At 49.8% G+C, this 20,515-nt stretch overlaps 1 protein-coding gene across 1 annotated transcript in view; it reads right to left on the bottom strand.

The window, feature by feature from the left end:
- Positions 1-267: 267 nt before the first annotated feature.
- RPS4X (ribosomal protein S4 X-linked) overlaps positions 268-20,515 on the bottom strand; it is a 28,993-nt gene continuing 8,745 nt past the window's right edge. The window contains exons 4-7 of the mRNA XM_029607532.1: positions 16,056-16,153; positions 13,064-13,235; positions 1,591-1,748; positions 268-469 (exon numbers count right to left, since the gene is read on the bottom strand). Coding sequence (XP_029463392.1) covers positions 368-469; positions 1,591-1,748; positions 13,064-13,235; positions 16,056-16,153 — 530 coding nt within the window. The 3' untranslated portion in view covers positions 268-367. The remainder of the gene's footprint in view (positions 470-1,590; positions 1,749-13,063; positions 13,236-16,055; positions 16,154-20,515) is intronic.

Here is a 20,515-nt window from a genome sequence, read left to right as displayed (position 1 = left end):
AAAATTTCTGTCTCCATCTGCTGGCAGAGATGCAAAATCCAGGAGTCTGGACTGATCTGGGTATGAATAGGAGCCTTTTATAGAATGAGTTAGAAATCATCTTTGACTCAGTTGTTGCAGATCAAATAAAGGGAAACCGATTAAGGCATTTACAGAATTATGACTAAACTGACGTAGTGACAAGTGGCACTTCTACACATTCAATCCAGTAGCACAGCCCCTCTCCCTGGCTTCAGTAGCTGAATAGAAGACAATATACACAACACATTTACTTCAAATTCATAGCTATGCCAGAAAGAACCGCTTTATTGGCAGAGCCTAAAATTCACAAATAGAACAGGATTTTTGTCCATAGTTCAGTCCTAACTCAGCCGCTGCTCTGCTTGGCTGCCAGTCTCTTGTCTCTCTCTTCAGCAATGGTGAGACGGATACCCTTTCCTCGGGGCAGAGAGATCCAAGGCTTGTTACCCTGCAGGGAAAGAGAGAAAATCAATGCATGCTGCAGGCAGTCAATCTTGTGGACTTCCTAAAAAAGATAGAGGTCCATATTCAAAAGCCATTTAGATGGATAACTCAAAAGTTATGTCTAAATGACAATTTTGGCATATTTAGCCACTATATCCAGATGGGGAGGGGTAGAAGGAATGCAGGGGGGGCGCTGCCACAACATTTCATCACTGCAGGTGCCTGGGGGTGAAGAGGGGGGCAGGCCAAACTTTAGCATTGTCAAAAACCAGGGCAGGGGCCTAGCTACAAACACAGGCTCTTTTATAGATTTATGACAGGTTTGGGGGGCAGGTGTAGGAAGCACGGCCCAATAGGGCCATGTGTGATTTTTGGTGTTGGGGGGGATTGAGCCACTGGCCCTTTTATTTCATTTTTGTTTTAAGTGCTTGACAGCGCTACTTAGCTGGAAATCTTTTAAAGATCTCCGGTTAAGTAGCAAATTATCTGGCCACATAGGGCCGGATAACAAAACTTACCTGGCTATATTCAAATAGATACAAACATCAAACTTGTAAATTGTCCAGCGATCAACGACTTGTTTATATTGGAGAAAATACATTGTATCGAAATTTTAATCAGTCAATGTATCAACATTAATTTTATTAAATCAATTTAAAACCAAAAATTAAATTGTATGTATATTTTTGGAATTTTTTAATAAGATTTCTTCTCCTAAACGCTTTGGACCATTCATAACACTTCGCAGTGTACCAAGTTTATGGATTTTCACTTGTATGTCTACCACTCAGACATTTTTAATCATCGGTCCACTGAACATATTTTTTCAAGAACGTTTTTAGTAACAAATTTTCTTTTTCTTAAAAGTAGTAAGATGGTACTTCCCTTTAGCAAAGTTACTGACAGGCCAGAGCCAAAATCCCTGGCAGGATGTTACTAAAAACATAAAAAGAATGGCCTACATTGGCCACACAAAGCCTAAGATCAGAGTTTAAAGTCTCACTTTGAGGCCACCTTTCAAACAGTGTTATATAATACTGCTCTAGTGTGCCAGCAAGGGTACAAGCTCAAAATCTGAGGCAAGTGCTTCTCTGAAAAAAATTTTTTTTTTAATCTTACACTTACTTTGCCAATCACAAAGATGTTTGAAAGCCTAGTGGCAAAGCTGTTGCCATTGGCGTCCTTCACATGGACGACATCAAATGAGCCAGGATGCCTCTCCCTGTTTGTGATCACACCAATACGACCCAAGTTAGCACCGCCAGTCACCATGCACAAGTTACCTGGAGCAGCAGAAAAATAAAAATGTAGTTATGCATGGAAGCCCATATCATAGACTTTCCTGGTGGTTCATCACTACTCTCAAGTTATTCATGTGCCCAATTCCAAGGGCCAGATCTATAGTGGGGAATGCCAACCCTGCAGTCATTCGAACAACAGTCAGGATGGACCAGTAAAAAATCTGTTTCATTATAGTTTCACGCTGAAAAGCAGAATTTACATAAGCATACAGTTGTGCTCACAAGTTTACATACCCCCGGCAGAATGTGTAAGACACGTGAGTGATCAGACAAAACATCTCTTATTTTTTATGTGTTTCAAATTAAACTATTATGCATCACAGAAGAGTAGAATCATTAAACAAACCATAGCAATAAGGGAAACAATAATTTTAAAAAAGTCCTCCTCCTCACAAGATTTACAGAGGCTTCATCCTCTCAGTACCTGACAGCATGATTCATATGCACTGCAAACTACTGAACGCTTCCCACACTTCTGCCCTTACTTCTCCTGTCTCAGACTGCAGTCAGATATAAAAGTGCAGAATATATATATATATATTTACATAAATTCAGTCCCTCAGACAGCAAACTCTTTTTCTGTCTTCTTTCTCTTTTCTTTTTTTTTTTTTTTTTTTTTTTTTTTTTTAACAGCTTTAACAAGCAGAACCAGGGCTTAGAAAGGAGGAAATTTTTTTTTTTTTTTAAGGTGAGGAGAGAGTCTGTGGAAGCAGAGAGAAAAAGCATGGAGAAGGAAGGGGGGGGAAGGGTAATTCCAGCAACTGTAGCTGGGAAAAAAAAACCCTGTTCCAACAACTGGAAGCCCCCTGATGCAGTGGCTGTGCTCATCCAATGAAGGGAGTGCAAGACTTTCACCTCAGGAGGTGTCATCCAAAGTTCTATCTTCCTTATCAGGCCTAAGCTCACAGCATGGGGTGCGTGCCTGCCATCTGCTGGAGACAGAGGTTAGCGCGGGAGCATATAAGGAGTGATGTCAGCAAACCAGCTAGTCTCCGTCTCCATACGCATGCATCTCAACTGGATTGGCTGGCTGAAGAGGAGCAACGCAGTCTTCCTGTGTGTGTACCTATGCAAACTATGTAGGGGTGCATTTAGGACAAAACGAGTCTTCAAGGGAGCAAAGCTCAAGCGGGGACCTCAATTTCACTTGAAGTGCAACAACTAAAAGCAGTGCTATAGTTTGAGGGAATTACAAAGTCCGAAGGAAAAAAATATCCTTTACATGGCGCAAAAACTGCCCCTAACAAACCCTCATTTATCAACTTTCCAAAAATACAACTGGATGCGGACTGTCTTATAGTTTAGATAATATTAGGTGATATTCAGTCTTTTTCCTTAGCTGGGCATGCAATGAATGAATGAAAAGCAAAAGCATCCCATTTCTGCAGCAAGAGAAAACAAATTCTCCAACAACTTGCACAGAAAAGTTTGGTAAATCTGGCAAAAAAAATGGAGAAATTACTTTCCTGATAATTTCGTTTTCCTTAGTGTAGACAGATGGACTTGGGACCAATGGGTTATGTGCTCCCTTGCTAGCAGATGGAGACGGAGTCAGGTTTCAAAGCCATCACCCTACATATACCCCTGCAGTGACCTCAGTCATTCAGGACTCTCTTCAAAAGCCATTGTGGACCAAGCCTTGGGAAACTTGATTATGACTTGATTAAAAAAAAACTTGAAGATGGCTTCAGATGTCTAGGGATGTTACGAACTCTCCCGGTTGAACAGACCATTATGACAGAGCGAAGAGTTTCCATGGAGAAGTGGGTTATCCGCAGATGACGGTTGACACTCGACGTCCAGGATGGGGTGAAAGGACCCCTCCTCCTTGGGTATGATGAAAGAAGATGGAACAACATCCCTTTTTTCCTGGGTTGTGGGCGGGTTATAGCCCTCAAACTGAGGAGCCTTACTAGCGTGGATTCCATTGCTAGTATTTTGTGCTGGAGTGGCAAGGCGACATCATGAATGCGTCCTGAGGGATGCTGCGATATTCTAGGGCATATCCTTTTCATATGATGTCCAGAACCCAATTGTCCAAAGTGATCTCGACCCACCTCTGTTAGAAGAGGGATAGCCGGCCCCCTATTTTCTCATCCCATAGATGGATCGGCACACCTTCATTGTCCAGTTCATGCCGAACCGGAGCCAGGTCCTCTTTTTGGTTGTCTGTTCCAAAAGGGCTGGCTTCTTCCTGAAGTTTGAGAAGTGTGGAACGGCAGGTTTATGTAGGGCCGGAAGCACTGGAAGCCCCTAGTCCAACTTCTCCTGGGTGGGAGGGGGGCCTTGTGACCTCTTCTTCTTATCTTCCGGTAGCTGAAGCAACGGAGATTCTCCCCACTTACTGGCAAGCTTTTCCAACTCACTTCTGAATAGAAGGGATCCCTTAAAGGGCATCTTTGTGAGGTTTGCTTTAGAGTTCGTGTTCGCTGACCAGTATCACAGCCAAAGCGGTCTTCTGGTCGCCACCACTGAGGCAACTCCTCTGGCCGAAGTGCGCACTAGGTCAGAGCTTGCATCCACTAGGAAGCCTGTGGCGGGTTCCATCGCCTTTCTGGTAGGGACCCCAGAGCTATCAGCCTCTCTCGAGAGAAGCAGACATGAACGGGCCACCAGGGCACAACAGGAGGCGATCTGCAGTGTCATCACTGTCGTGTCAAAGGCTTGCTTAAGGATGGACTCCAACCTCCTGTCGTGTGCATCCTTCAAGGCTGCTCCTCCCTCTACTGGGATAGTTTCACTTTCGGGAAGCACAGGCATTCCTCGACCACCAGGTCCAATGGGCACAGGGACTTTAAGGCTTGATCTCCTTTAAAACTGGCTTCCAGAGCATCCCACTCCAGGTCAATCAACTCCAGGATGGCTTCCAGCATTAGGAAATAGTAAGAGGATTTCCGTAGAGACACCAAGATGGCATTCCTTTTTGGTTCCAACAGAGTCCGCACCAGATACTCCCAGAGTCTTGAGGGTCTGGGAGACAAGGGCCAGCAAGCCATCTCTGGTCTGGTAAGGTTCCAGGCCTGGCGGGATTTCCCTGTCTTCCAATGAGTCTGTATCCCCATCATTGTCTGTGGTGTCTGGGTCCTTTTGTCAGGGATGACCTTGGTGAGAAGAGACATGTCCCAAGGTATGTTGATAGGGCTGGGGGGATGAGGCCCTCCCATCTGGGGCTCAGACTGGGTAGGGGTAGCAGCAGACTGCGCCTGAACAAAGGCTTGAAGGCCCTGAAAGAATTCCAGCCAAGAAAAGGTTGAAGGTCCATACCTAGCACAGGGAGAACTGGGATAGGAACTGTTTAACCAACCTCTCCTGGGGGTGAATCAGGCCCGGGGTGCTACCGGAGGCCGTGGCTGACCCGTCCTCAGATGGGGAAGGGCTGGACCTGGAGAAGCTTTGAAAGTCCAAACCCCCCCGGGTCTCCTCACAGTGCTTACACAAAGGACTGATTCAAAGTCAGGCTGTGCAGCCCTAATATGGCAGGCAGCACAAAGCGCTTGTGCTTCTTAGCTGTCGGAGCCATAGTTCTTACGACTTGTGCATTCAACTGGATAGTGCCTGAGCTCAAGCGCGCACAGTTCTGTTCTGACCCGAGCAAGTAGGGCAACAGGTTGTGCGTGGGTGCCTACCCGCGGTTACGCGCTCAGTTAGATACTCAGCTAAGTGCCCCGTGGAACGCTCGGTTACATGCTCTGTTAAGTGTTCAGTTGAGTGTGCTAGGAATGCAGGAAGATGCACCACTCCTGGCACGAAAGGAGCACAGGCGCTTTAGGTGTCCCGGGACACGAGTATCTCCGTGCTTGATGGTCACTAAGCGCACACCTACACACGCAGCAGGGCTGACCTGCACCGCACATACGGATGGATGATGGGGAAGATGGCACCTACCACGTGGAGTGCCCACCGAACCTGGAGCAGGGCCAAGCCCATCGGGGGGGGGGGGGGGGGGGGGGCGCTCAACCTGCTCAGAAACCCCCTTCCTGAAGAAAGTGTGTAAGGAGAACCACGTCACTGCCCGACAGACCTCGGTGGGCGACAACAGCTTGGTTTCTGCCCAATATACTGCCTGGGCCCTAGTAGAATGAGCCTTAACCTGCAGGGGGGGTAAGGGCTTTCCTGGCTCTATGTAGGCTACCTTGATTACTTCCTTGATCCAGCGAGCTATGGTCGCCCGCGAGGCCGCTTCTCCTCGACTCTTCCGGCTGTGGAGAACGAACGAACAAGCGATCCGTTTTGCATCTTTCCAAGTATCGCACCAGGAGTCTGCCAATATTTAGATGGCGAAGAAGGCGTGAGTCTTCCTTATGTTCATCCGGAGATGGTAAGGAGGTGGCTTGATTCAAATGAAACTCTGAAACCATTTTCAGTAGGAAGGAGGGGATAGTGCGCAGCTGTATCGTTCCAGGAGTGAACGGAATGGTTCCCGACAGGATAGTGCCTGTCGTTCGGAGATGCGACGAGCTGAACATATTGCCACCAGGAATACTGTCTTCAATGTTAAGAGGCATAGTGACAGACCGCGCATTGTTCTGAAGGAAGCCCCTGCTAGGAAGTCTAATACCAGATTGAGGTACGATAGGGGCACCGGCCACTTTAGTGGTGGTTGGAGTTGCTTAACCCCTTTCTGGAAACGGGCCAAGTCCGGATTAGCTGATAGATTGATTCCATTCACTTCGGCTCTGAAACAGGAGAGGGCTGCTACTTGGACCTTGAGGGAGTTGAGTGACAACCCCTTCTTCATATCGTCCTGTAGAAACTCCAGAATCATGGGGATCTTGGCCGTCCGCGGGAATATCCCCTGGTCCTCGCACAAGGCTTCGAATATTCTCCAGATCCATATGTATGCCAGAGATGTTGAGAATTTGTGTGTGTGGAGCAGGGTGTCAATCACGGGCTTCGAGTAAACGTGCTTCTTCAGGCGAGTCCTCTCAAGGGCCAGACCGTAAGAGAGAATAGAGATGGATCTTCGTGAAGAATCGGGCCCTGCTGGAGAAGGTCCCCCTGTGAAGGTGGGCACAGAGGGCTCCCTGCCAGGAGTCCGCATGTCTGCGTACCACGGGCGTCTTGGTCAATCCAGGGCCACTAACAGAACTAATCCCCTGTGGTGGTTCAATCTTGAGAATTATCTTGCCCAGTTGTGGCCATGGGGGGGGGGGGGGGGTACAGTAAGTCTTCCTCTGGCCAGGTCTGGATGAGAGCGTCGATCCCTTGGGAGTGTGGTTCTCGTCTGCAGCTGAAGAACCTGGGGACTTGGGCACTGAGAGAGGTGGTCAGTAGATCCATGGATGGGAGGCCCCAGTGATTTACTATCAGTTGGAAAGCTGTGGTCAACAGCGTCCATTCCCCCGGGTCCAAGCTCTCTCTGCTGAGGAAGTCTGCTGAGACGTTGTCTTTTCCTGCTATGTGGAGGCCAAGATCCTTTGTAGGTTTACCGCCGCCCATGCCATGAGAGTGTCTATATCCAGAGACACCTGCTAGCTCCTGGTTCCTCCCTGGTGGATGATGTAGGCAACCGTTGTAGCGTTGTCTGACGTTACTCGAATCGCTTTGACTTGGAGTCTGTGGCTGAATCACAGGCACGCAATTCTGACTACTTGGGCTTCCAGGAGGTTTGTGTTCCATCCCGCCTCTTCCTTGCTCCCCACCCTCGTAGGCTCGCATCCATGGTGAGCACGATCCAGCTCAGTGGGGATAGGCTCACTCCTCTTCTTAGGTGGTCCTCCTGTAGCCACCACTGAAGCTGAGAACGTATCTCTCCTGGTAGTTGGAGGCGAATTGAGTAGACCTGGGACAGGGGGTTCCAGCGTGACAGTAAGGAGCACTGGAGTGGTCGCATGTGAGCCTTTGCCCACGGAACGACCTCCAGGGTTGATGCCATGAGCCCGAGGACTTACAGATAGTCACATACCTTGAGGCGTGCATTGGTCATCAATTGTCTTAATTATTCTATCAGCTTCCTTCTCCTCCGGGGAGGGAGGAAGACTTTGTTTTGTTTGGTGTCGAAACAGGCCCCCAAATACTCTAGAGACTGAGAGGGCTGCAGACTGCTCTTGACTGTGTTCACAACCCAACCGAGTTCCTGCAGTAGGTTCCTGACTCTGCTGGTCACCTGCCATCTCTCTTCCAAAGACATCTCCCTGATCAAATAGTCGTCCAAGTAAGTGGCTCCTGCTGTTGCCGCCATGACCACCATAATTTTGGAGAATGTTCTGGAGGCGGTTGCTAGACCTAAGGGTAGCGCTCGGAACTGGTAATGGTGTCCCAGTACCGCAAAGCGTAGAAAACAATGGCGATCTTGATGGACTGGGATGTGAAGGTAGGCTTCGGAGAGGTCCAGGGAGGTTAGGGACTCTCCCGGTTGTACTGCCATTATTTCGAAGCGAGAGTTTCAATGTGGAAGTGAAGAACCTGCAGATGACTGTTGACTTTGAGGTCCAAGATGGGTCAGAATGATCCTTCCTTCTTGGGAACGATAAAATAGAAGGAATAATACCCCGTATTTCTCCGAGGCATAGGTACCAGAGTTATAGTCATCAGACTGCCAGAGTGGATTCCACTGCCAGACTCTTGGTGTGGGAGTGGCACGGTGATATCATAAATTTGTCCCAAGGGATGCTGCAAAACTCCAGAGAGTAACCCTCTCGAATGATGTTTAGTACCCATTTGTCTGGGGTGATTTCAAACCATCGTTGGTAGGAGAGGGAAAGAAGACCCCCTATTTCCTCTTCCTGTGGATGGGTGGGCCCATTCTCATTGGGAAGCACGGTTCAAGCCTAACCCCGGACCTGTTCCTCTCTTGGTTTGTCGGTTCTGAAAGGGCTGGGACCTTCTGGAGGGGCGAGGTACATGGAATGAGTTTCTGTAAGATCGAAAACATTGGGAGCCTCTGCCCCTAGTTCTTTTGGGGGAGGGGCATTGGGAACTTTTACCCGTCTTCCGGTAGCCGAGGCACTGGGGATTCACCTCACTTGCTGGCTAAATTCTCTAATTCGCTTCCGAATAGGAGAGATCCCTTAAAGGGCATTCTTGTGAGATTCACCTTAGAAGTCGCGCCTGCCGACCAATTCCGCAACCATAACTGCCTTCTGGCCGCCACTACCGAGGCTTCTCCTCTGGCTGAGGTAAGTACTAGGTCCGAGCTTGCGTCTGTCAGGAAGGCTGCGGCAGGTTCGATCGTTTTACCGGCATACGGTCCGGAATTATCTGCCTCTCTCGATAGGAGCACGCAGGAACGTGCCACCAGCACGTAGCAGGAAGCTATCTGCAGTGTCATAGCTGTTGCGTTAAATGCTTGCTTAAGGATGGATTCTAATAGTCTATCCTGAGTATCCTTCAATGCCGCTCCTCCCTCCACAGGAATGGTTGTTCGCTTAGAGGTGGCGCAGACCATGGCATCCATTTTCGGGAAACGCAGGCTTTCCTTGGTCGCTGGTTCCAGAGGGTACAAGGCTTCCAAGGCCCGACCTCCTTTAAAGCTTGCTCCGGGGCATCCCACTCTAGGTCAATCAGTTCCTGGATGGCTTCCATCATTGGGAAATAGCACGAGGCCTTACGAAGGGATACCAAGATGGGATTCTTCTTTGGTTCCGCCATAGGGTCCGTGCCTGGGATCCCCAGAGTCTTCAGGGTCTGTGAAACAAGAGCCGGTAATTCGTCCCTGTGGAAGAAGCGAAGCATTGTTCTGTATGGCTCCAAGCCTGGAAGAATTTCCCCTTCTTCCAGCGAGGCACCATCATTGTCAGAGGTGTCTGGGTCCCTGTCAGTAAAATTCTTGGTGAGGCAAGGCATGTCTCATGGCACCCGAGCAGGGACAGGAGGGTCAGGTGCTCCTGGCTGGGGTTGGACCTGGGTCGCAGCCGGGGCTGATTGCGCCTGAACCAAGGCTTGCAGTCCCCGGAAAAATTCTAACCAGGAGAAGGCTCCTGGGTCCATGTTAGCCCCAGAGGGAGTTGGAGCAGGAGCCCCTGAAATGTCCTCTTGTGGAGATGCCATTTCGGAGTTACATAGATCTGGGGTGCTATTGTAAGTAATAGTTCTGGACCCATCCTCAGACTGTGAGGGACCAGGCTTTGGTACCCCTTGGGCTCTTCGCAATGATGGCACAGACAGGACTAGCTCAGGCTGCGCGGCTCTGATGTGGCAGGCTGTGCAAAGAGAATGCCTTCTGAGCTTCTTGGATGCTGGTGCCATTGCCTCTGTATATAGATGCACAGGTAATGCGCTTCAATATGCGGGCAGTTATGCGCGAGCACTGTGCGCGCGTGTAGTTACGAGCGCGGTTTTGCGCGCAGCTGTGCGCGTGTATATTGGATGCGCAATTTGGGTGCATCGGCCGTCCGGCCTGCCTCGCGTGTATCGCCGGTTGAAAAGAGAAGATGGTGCCAACGCCCCCCCACATGTAAGATGGTGGCCCCGAAGGTCTCCACATGTCTGGACCCCTGCACTGGATCGGGGCCTAGCCCAAGCAAGGCTGCGCAACCCAATTGTTGTTCCCTTTTTACCTCGCCGGAAGAAAAAACGGAATCTGTACGGCAATCCAAGCCCCAGACTGGAGCCCTTAATTTAAAGTTTTCTGCTTACCTGGTCTCGGCGCTTACCAATCGCGTGCCGGGATAGTCTCCAGCTGCGGGGAGAGAGGGTTTTACCTTCACCACCGCACTCTGTTGTACACCCGCTGCCTTTCAGCCACTCTGGAGGCTAAGCCCATGCCGGGAACCGGACACAGGCACACCTCTGAGGGATATCGAAAATCACCTCAGTAATTCTCAACTGGGGGAGGGACCCTTAGGTATCACTGCAGGAGAGCGGGACTCGATCTTCTTTAAGGTAAACATTTTTTCTTCTTTGCTGTAATTTTCCTAACACTGTGCAAGTGTGTGGGATTGTGTCTGCATTTGCTAGGAGACGGAGAGATACAGAAGAGCTAATGTCACTGCAGGGGTATATCTAGAGTGACATCAGCTTTGAAATCTGACTCAGTCTCCCATCTGCTAGCAGAAGAGCACATAACCCACTGGTCCTGAGTCCATCTGGCTACACGTTAGGAAAGCTAGGAACGCAGGAAGGCGCACCCCTCCTGGCGCGAAAGGCACACAGGTGCTTTAGGTGTCCCTGAACGCGAGTACCTCCGTGCATGATGGCCACCAAGCGCACACCTATGCACTTAGTAGGCGCACAACAGGGCGGGCCTGCACTGCACGTACTGACAGACGGTGGGGAAGATGGCACCTACCACGTGGAGTGCCCACCGAACCTGCAGCAGGGCCTAGCCCATCGGGTGGCTGCTCAACCCGCTCAGAAACTCCCTTCCCTTGTCACGGTGGGAGCAGGGACACCATCGGTATGGCTCGCCAAGCAAGGAGACCAGAGGAAAGACTTACCGAAGCCCTTCCTTGTCTCTGGATCGTCGGAGTTTTTCCTTGCTTACCTGAGTGCAGTGCTTACTGGCTGAGTCCAGAGACCGTCTCCGGCTGCAGGGTGAGAGGGCACAGACCATCACCGCCACGCTCTGCTTTCTGCACCCGTTGCTTTTCCACTGCTTCCGCAGCAAGTCCACGCCGAGAACCGGCTACCAGACCACCAAGGCTCCTCTGAGAGATCTCAGAAATCGCCTCAGGAATTCTCAACTGGGGCAGGGACCATTAGGTATCACGCAGGAGAGTGGGGCTCGATATTCTCCAATTTAGAGGAAACATTTCTTCGATTCTAAGGAGTATTGTGTTCCCGATAGGGGGAAACTGTCCACATCTGCTAGAAGACAGAAAGATACTGGGTGACGTCAGCTTTGAAATCTTGACTCCGTCTCCATTTTATTTATTTATTTATTTAGAAACATTCCATCTGCTGGCAGAGGAGCATAACCCATTGGTCCTGAGTCCATCTGGCTAAATGCTAGGAAAATACCAATTTTATCAGATACTCATTTAGGAATTAAGGTTTTCAAGCCTTTTTTGCATGTGTCCATATAACCGCTTTCCTTCCTCAATGTAACTTTTCACCCCCTCCCCCCAGCTTTTTTTTTTTTTTTTAATTTTCCTTGCTATTCTTAACTTTTCTCTTACACCTATCCACTTAAATCCTGCCTGAACCTACCACTCTTAATGGTATTTCTCTTCTTGCCTCTTCTGCTGAGCTCCCTCCCACCTGCCTTCTCCCTTGAAGTCTCTCATAGCTCCTTTCTCCACATTTATCTCCTCCCTTTCTCTCCCAACAATGACCTTTCCTTTCTTCCTCCATGTCTCACCACCACCCTTAAACAGCTTTTGTCAATCCTGCAAACTGTTTACCCTCATTACGTCTCCTCTTACCATCCCATATACCCCTCCCATGTAAATGCCTGGAATAGCCTTCCTGAGCTGGTGCATCATGCTGCCTCTGGCCATATTCATACCTAATTTTAAAAAACACCTTTTTGAGGCTGCTTTTAAATCTTAAATCCTGGCTCTCCCTGATCACATTCATGCCAATTTTAACCATGTTTTCTATAATATGCACACTTTCTGAAGTCTTGTCTCCAAAAACTCTCTCATTATGAGCATCTGTACAGCACTGCATATACTAGTAGCATTATAGAAATTAGTTCATAATAGTAGTGCTGCAATAGTCATCAGTACTGACCTGTCCTTGTCACTATGTGGCTTTATTTAGTAAGTCAGAACTGAACAGCGCTGAGCATACTTCGTAGTAAAAACAGACCCAGTCTCAGTACCGCATAAGAGCGTTAAGTTACTGGGCTACAACAGTACTAAGGAGAAGAGAGCAGCAGGGATAGTGGCTGTGGGACAGTATCGTGCATCTTCCGCTAGTAGTAGTTGTGAGGCAGGGGGGCTGGGGCCAACAGTGCTTTTTCCCACAGTTCCACAGCAAGAGGCAAATTCTGCCGCAGTGTTTGCAGCAAACCGAGGGTGTGTCTTAGTAGAAGTGATTAACAAAAATTTGAAATATGTTTTTGTCTTTTATCCTGTGACTTTACAAATAGATTTGTCTGTGTAACGTAATACGCTGTCTGATGAACTTTCAAACCTGAGCCAACAGACCTAATCCACTAACAGGGTGTGCTGAAAATAGACACTCAAAAAGCCTGAGTTGTATACAGAGATATTCCGCCCGGATCAAGGCCTTTGTGCGAGAGTGTGTGTAGATGGAAATTTACTAAATACATGTATCTATAAGGGCTAGAGTTCTCAGGTAAATAAAGGAGCAGCACTACTGCTTTTTGAGGTCAGTCTTTCAGGTTTCAACACAGTCAATGCTGATTTAAGACACAAGAACCACCAGAATTCTTACTCTAGGGAACATACCTGTGTCAAACTTGATGGAATCTGTGATCTTTCCAGTCTCCAGATCAATCTGGACAGTATCGTTCACCTTGATGAGTGGATCTGGGTAACGGATAGTGCGGGCATCATGAGTCACCAAGTGTGGAATTCCCTTGGTGCCAATTAAAATTTTCCTCACTTTACACAGCTTGTACTGTAGAAAACAGACACAACAAGTAGACATATACCCAGCTCTATTAGTTTATTTATTTCACATCTTTATCACTTGTTCCCTGCTCCAGCCAATGAACAAGGAAATTCAAAAGTGTAACAAACTAGTCAAATGCAATAAAATCATAAACATAACAAGAAACTACAATTGTTTCAAATATAAACCACATAATAAAACCATAAGATAAAACATAGCATTAACACAAATTCCAGCCCATGGAATAAAATAATCAAACTTCTTTCCCTTAGACCCTCCATTGGGAGGGAATACTCAGTCAAAACAAATATTCTTTATATAAACTATACATATCCAAGCATGTGTTAAGAAATTCAGAGGCCACGGGTGATCACAGAAACGTAAGCTGATCAATTTTTTTTTCAGGCACATGACCAACTTCAGCATCAGTAGCAATCATTAAAGAGGAATTGGCCACAGGTTTTCATTAGTAGGTGGTCAAGTGTGAAGGGATGTATAGACAAGGACCCCAGAACGGGACTAGCTATATGGTTTGGTCTACCTTAGATACCTACAGGCCGACACAGAAAGAAACGTGGAAAAGCAGGCGCTCTGTGTTGAGCACCTGCTATCCCCGACGCACACCCAGCCACCTCTCCTGGGCGCACGATTCAGTATTTGAATGAGGGTCGCGCTAATAAGGAGGCGCTAGGAACAGCGCATCCCTAGCGCCTCCTTATTAGCGGTAGGGGTGGCTGTCAGCGGGTCCGGACAACCGACACTCAATTTTACTGGCATCGGTTTCTGAACCCACTGACAGGCACGGGTTAGGAAAACGGTCGCCAGTAAAATTGAGCATCCATTTTGTTAACCGCTGACTGGCGGGCAGATTTTTATTTTTTTTTTAATTTTTGGTTCCTCCGACTTAATGTCACTAGGATTCCGGGTTGTTCAGAAATTAACGTCTGCCAGCTTGGCTGCACATTTTCTTTTCAGTATCCCGGGGACTAACTAATAGCCTCATCAACATGCATTTGCGTGTGATGCGCGCTATTAGTTTTCGGGGGGGGGGGGGGGGTGTTGGCCGCATGTTTTCGACATGCTAAACCCTTTACTGTATAAGGGGTAATAGACGCGCATGGAAAACATGCATACCATCACATGCTAAAGGGTGCGCTTGGCCGAGCAAACAATACTGTATCGGCCTGTCAGCGTGCAAATTAAGCCCACAGGGCATTTCCCTGGAGAGATGAATAAGAACCCAGGCTCAGGAAGGAACAAGGAGGCCTAGGTATAGGCCAGAATCCTGTATATTTGAATGTCTGACTTTTGATGTAGCACTACTGAGGTAAGCAGGCATTTGCTAGCTTTCTGTTTATGTAAAGCACAAATGTGTTTTTCTGTTGAAAGCCAGAATCCAGCTGGTTTTCTGTCCTCTGGCATGCCTCCCTGAAGCCAAGGACTGCTCTACACTACCATAATATGTTGTTAGACATGGGATATACTGGTCTAAACCCAGCAGAGATCAAGGACCTACACTATCAAAAAACTTTTTTTTTTTTGTTTTATTGCTTCTGGGTCTGGTTGCAGTAGCAGCACAGTTGTATGGTTCCAGGCGTGAGCCTAAGGAACGGTTCCCGACAGGATAGTGCCTGTAGTTCAGAGATGCGACGAGCTGAACATATTGCCATCAGGAATGCCATCGTCAATGTTAAGAGGCGTAGTGACAAACCACGTGTTGGTCTGAAGGAAGCCCCAGCTAGGAAGTCTAATACTAGATTGAGATTCTACACAGGCTCCGGTCACTTTAGGGATGGTCAGAGTTGTTTAACCCCTTTCAGGAAGCGGGACAAATCCGGATGGGTTGATAGCAGGATAGTGTCCACTTCGGCTCTGAAGCAGGCCAGTGTGGCTACTTGGACCTTCTTCCACACGGATGAATTACCAGCCCTTGTTTCCCAGACTCTGAAGATGCTGGGTATTCCGGGCACCTTTCAACCACACTGGGGGCTAGGACCACGCCGGGAACCGGCTACCAGACCAAGGCACACCTCTGAGGGATATCAGAAATCACCTCAGGAATTCTCGACTGGGGGAGGGACCCTTAGGTATCACCACAGGAGAGCAGGGCTCGATCTTCCTGAAGGTAAATTTTGTTTCTTCTTTGCTATAATTCTTAACACTATTCTATGTGTGGGATAGTATCCGCATCTGCTAGGAGACAGAGAGATACTGAGGAGCTGAGGTTACTGCAGGGGTATATCTAGAGTGACGTCAGCTTTGAAATCTGACTCCGTCTCCCATCTGCTAGCAGAAGAGCACAATACCCATTGGTCCTGAGTCCATGTGGCTACACGCTAGGAAAATGGTGATTATCCCTAAGATTCTATACAAACCAGAAATGCTTCCCTGTTGGCTTTCGACATGACCTGTCTTCACTCAAATCTTTTCTTCGGCATGGTAAATGAACATGAATTAGTTATAGTTATGGCAAATTGATCTGCTGTAAAGAGGTTGGTGGGCTCAACTTCCCAGACTTTAGGATTTATAATGCAACCTGTCAGCTGCATTTCACTGGAGAATGGTTTACACACTTACATATTTTGTGAGAAGGGGAAACTGGCATTCGCAATAATATAAATACTTGACCAGATACCTATCAAGTGGATGACTTAAGACAGCAGAGCTCATCCACCAGCCTCTTATCATCTGATTCATGGCTTAATTGGTTTTGAAGAAAAGCTCAGAAGTGAACTCAGTGAGGTCCCTCTATCAGCATTACATGACAACCTCGTGGCTGTGTATATCTCAGATGTGAATGATCTTTATAAAATTAGATATCCTCACCTTAGCCTCTTCAGCAGTGATGCGGTGAACTGCAAAGCGCCCCTTGGTGTCATACACCAGACGGAAATGCTCGCCAGTCTTCTCAATGCTGATGACATCTGTACAAAAACAAAAATGTTTACATTATACCCAATACACCCAGTCAACCAAGTATTTCCCACTCCAACCACAGAATAACGGCCCAGGGAGGTGCTTCCAAGAGGCACTGCTTTCATGAGCCACACCCTGAAGCATAGTACCAATTTTACTGATCCAACCAAGGCTACAGCCTGCCTTGTTCAGAAAAACCAGTGCAGAAGGCATTCCAGAGTTAGGAATTTTATGTACAGGCAACCAAAAAAAGTCCTTTAGAATATAATATATACCAACTGCAAAACATAAAAAGTCAACAGAACTTTTCAAATGATCCCCTAATTCCTGCTCTCTCAGAAGACCTGAGGCCTCATGCTGGGGCCAATCACAGGACTCCAAAAGATCCAAAGTAAGCAGTCAGAGAGCAGCAGGAATGGAAGCTTTTAATATGCTTCAGATGGAAAAACACTGTTTATCCTGCACAAAGGAAAATTAGTTTCTTACCTGATAATTTTCGTTCCTGTAGTACCAAGGATCAGTCCAGGACACCTGGGTTGTGACTCCGCACCAGTAGATGGAGACAGACTAAAACTTGTGGGCGGAGCATATATGCCCCTGTGCCAGTCACAGCCCCTCAGTCATACGTAATGTCAAAGTAGAACACAACCAGAGAACTAAACTAGCTAGAAACCGCTAATAGAACGGGGAAAACACCCCTCCTGGAAACAGACTCTCCAACCAAGAGAGTTAAACAAGCGGAACAGAAGAATTCAGAACAAAGAGCGGACTCTCCATTACTTCAGCGTAGCACTGCGGGCGGGATCCTGGACTGATCCTTGGTACTACAGGAACGAAAATTATCAGGTAAGAAACTAATTTTCCTTTCCCTGTACGTACCAGGATCAGTCCAGGACACCTGGGATGTACCAGAGCTAAATTACCGAGGGTGGGAAGCAGAGAGTCCCGCTCGGAGTACCCTCTCTCCAGATCCTCCGGGATCGGTAGCCCGGACATCCCCCGAACTGCCTGATAAAGGTATACAACGACTTCCAGGTAGCCGCCCCGCAAATCTCTTGAGGCAATACCGGAGAAGCCTCCGCTCAAGGTGCCGCCTGCGCACGAGTCGAGTGAGCCCTCCGGCCCACGGGAAGCGGTTTTCCCCGCACCCAGTACGCCGAAGCAATGGCCTCCTTAAGCCACCGCTGAAGCAATGGCCTCCTTAAGCCACCGGGCGATCGTTGTGCGAGACGCTGCGGCCCCTTACTTAGGACCAGAGAACAGGACAAACAGATGATCTGTGACCCGAAACGGATTACTGACCTCCAGATATCGGAGGAGGGACCTCCGCACGTCAAGCGTCCGCAATTCTCTCGCTTCTGGAACAGAGAACTCCCTGGCCGCCAAAGCGGGCAGTTCCACCGATTGATTCATACGACAAGACGACACCACTTTCGGTAGGAAGGAAGGAACTGTGCGCAAAGAAACTCCGGAATCGGAAATACGCAAAAAAAGGGGTTCACTACAGGACCGGGCCTGCAACTCGGAAACACGCCGCGCCGAGGCGATCGCTACCAAGAACGCCGTGTGAAGAGTGAGGTCCTTAAGAGTCGCGCGTTTCAAAGCTCAATATGCGCCGTGCATAGGGAGGAGAGAACCCAGATGAGGTTCCAAGCCGGACAAGAACCCAGTTGAGGTCCCAAGCCGGACAAGGAAGACGCAAGGGAGGACGAAGGCGTTTGGCACCCCGGAGGAAGCGAGCAAAGTCCGGGTGGAGCGCTAGGGACGTACCACGGACCGTACCCCGAAAACAACCGAGCGCTGCCACTTGAACCCTGCAAACAACCGAGCACTGCCACTTGAACCCGAAGGGAACTGCACGCCAGGCGACCAGCCTGGAGGAACGCCAGAATGTCGGAGACGGAAGCCGAAGTGGAGACCACCCCACGCTGCACGCACCAGTCCTCAAAGACCACCCAGACACGGACATATGCCAGACGGGGCCCTGATGGAGCAGGCCCGCCATACCGTGAAACCGAAGGGGCGCCGTTACCGCCAGCTGGGCGAGGTCTGCAAACCACGGCCGGCGCGGCCACTCCGGTGCCACTAAGACTACCTCGGCCGGGTGCAATTCTATGCGCCGTAGAATCATGCCGATCATCGGCCACGGGGGAAACACGTAGAGCAGCACATCCGTCGGCCAGGGAGGCACCAACTCATCGACGCCTTCTGCCCCCCGTTCTCGACATCGATTGTAAAATCGCGGGGCCTTCGCGTTGTGCCACGTGGCCATCAGATCCATGTGGGGCACCCCCCACGTTTTGCAAATGAGCAGAAAGCTTCGTCCCCCAACTCCCACACTCCGGGATCCAGACGATGACGGCTGAGAAAATCCGCCTGCACGTTGTCGACTGCCGCAATGTGAGACGCTGCTATGTTGCTGAGATGTAGCTCCGACCAGGCCATCAAGCGCTGAGTCTCCTCCACCACCTGGGGGCTCCTTGGTCCGCCCTGGCGTTTGATGTATGCCCCTGTGGTCGCATTGTCCGACAGCACTCGAACTGCCTTCCCCCGCAGCAACGGCAGAAAGGCTTGCAGGGCCAGACGGACCGCTCTGGTCTCTAGGCGCGCTCTGGGCTCTAGGCGATTGATAGACCACTGGGCTTGCGACACGGGCCATAGGCCTTGGACCGAGCTCCCCAGGCAGAGCAGGCTGGACCTCGCGTGTCCCTTGAGTGGAAGCGGTAGATGGAATTCCTCAGAGACCGGCTTCCAGCGGGATAGTAAGGATGACTGTAATGGACGCAGATGAGCGAATGCCCAGGGAACCAGTGCCAGCGTTGAAGCCATAGACCCTAGGACCGTAAGGTAGTCGCAGACCCGCGGTTAGCGGAGAGACAATAAGCGACGTACTTGAGCTTGCAGTTTGCACCTCCGTTCGTGTGACAGGAACATCGTGCCCTGCTTCGTGTCGAAAAGAGCTCCCAGATATTCCAAGGTCCGCGTGGGTGTCAGATGACTCTTGCTATAGTTGACCACCCATCCTAGGGACTGCAGAAGGTGGAGGGCCCTGGCTACCGCCATCCGACACTGATCCTCGGACTTTGCCCGAATTAACCAATCGTCCAGGTAAGGGTGGACCAGGAGACCTTCTCGGCGAAGAGACCTTCTCGGCGCAGCTGCGCCGCCACCACGACCATCACCTTCGAGAATGTACGTGGGGCCATCGCGAGCCCGAACTGGAGCGCTCGGAACTGGTAATGCCGCCCTAGGACGCAGACCTGAGGAAGCGTTGGAACGATGGATGAATGCCTATGTGAAGATATGCCTCCGTGAGAAGATGTAGCTCCGACCTCCAGGGAGGCTAGAAACTCGCCGGGCCTTACCGCGGCGATGACTAAACGAATCGCCTCCATTGTGAAGTGAGGAATCCGAAGGCATCGGTTCACCCCTTGAGATCCAGAATGGGTCTGGACGTGCCGTCCTTCCTTGGGACGATGAAGTAGATGGAGTAACGGCCCTTGTCGTGTTGGCTGACCGGGACTGGAGAAATAGCTCCCAAGCCTGCTAAGCGTTGGATGGTGTCGAGCACCGCCGCCTTCTTCTCGGGAGCCTTGCAAGGCGAGACCAGGAACTTGTCCGCTGGGGTGTGAGCAACATCCAACGCGTAGCCGCGTCCTATGACCATGAGGACTCACTGGTCCGCCGTTACACCGGGCCATCTCTCGGAAATGACATCAACCGTACCCCGCCGTTGGAAACGGCGTGCCGAGGCTGCGGCGAGAGATGGGCCGACCCCCTTTCATTGCGAAGACTTGGGCGCCGTGATTGCCAGGCACCTCCTTGTCTACCGAAGCGCCTACCTCGAAAGGACTGTTGCTGCCACTGCGGAGTACGGGAGGAGGAAGACCTATACGAGCGCCCGGACGACCTTTGAGGACGCGACCTCCTGGGACCCCGAGAAAGAGAACTGGCCGAAAACGAGGACCTCGCCCAGGATCTATCCTCGGGAAGCTAGAAGGCCCTGTTTTTCCCCCCCAGGGAACTCGTTAACTCGTCCAATTCCTTGCCAAACAGCAAAGTCCCTTGAAGGGTAATGCCCCGAAATGAGCCTTGGAAGAACCATCCGCCGCCCAGTTGCGCAACCACAAAAGTCGGCGTGCCGAGACAGCCGCTACCATGGACCTAACCGACGTGAGCAGCAAATCGTGCAGCGCATCCACGCCATATGCTATTGCAGCTTCCAAAGGATCTGCCTGCGCTGCCTCGTCTGCGGAAAATCCGCATTGGCTTGAAGAACCTGGGCCCAGCGCAGACTGGCCCGCATGGCGAAATTCGTGCAGATGGCCTGCACTCCCAGCGCGGAAACCTCGAAATCTTCTTGAGCTGCA

This window comes from Rhinatrema bivittatum, chromosome 6 (genome assembly GCF_901001135.1).
Source record: "Rhinatrema bivittatum chromosome 6, aRhiBiv1.1, whole genome shotgun sequence".
NCBI classification, from domain to species: Eukaryota; Metazoa; Chordata; class Amphibia; order Gymnophiona; family Rhinatrematidae; genus Rhinatrema; species Rhinatrema bivittatum.
The sequence above is the reverse complement of the archived record's forward strand: the minus strand, read 5'-3'. Positions and strand labels throughout refer to the sequence as shown.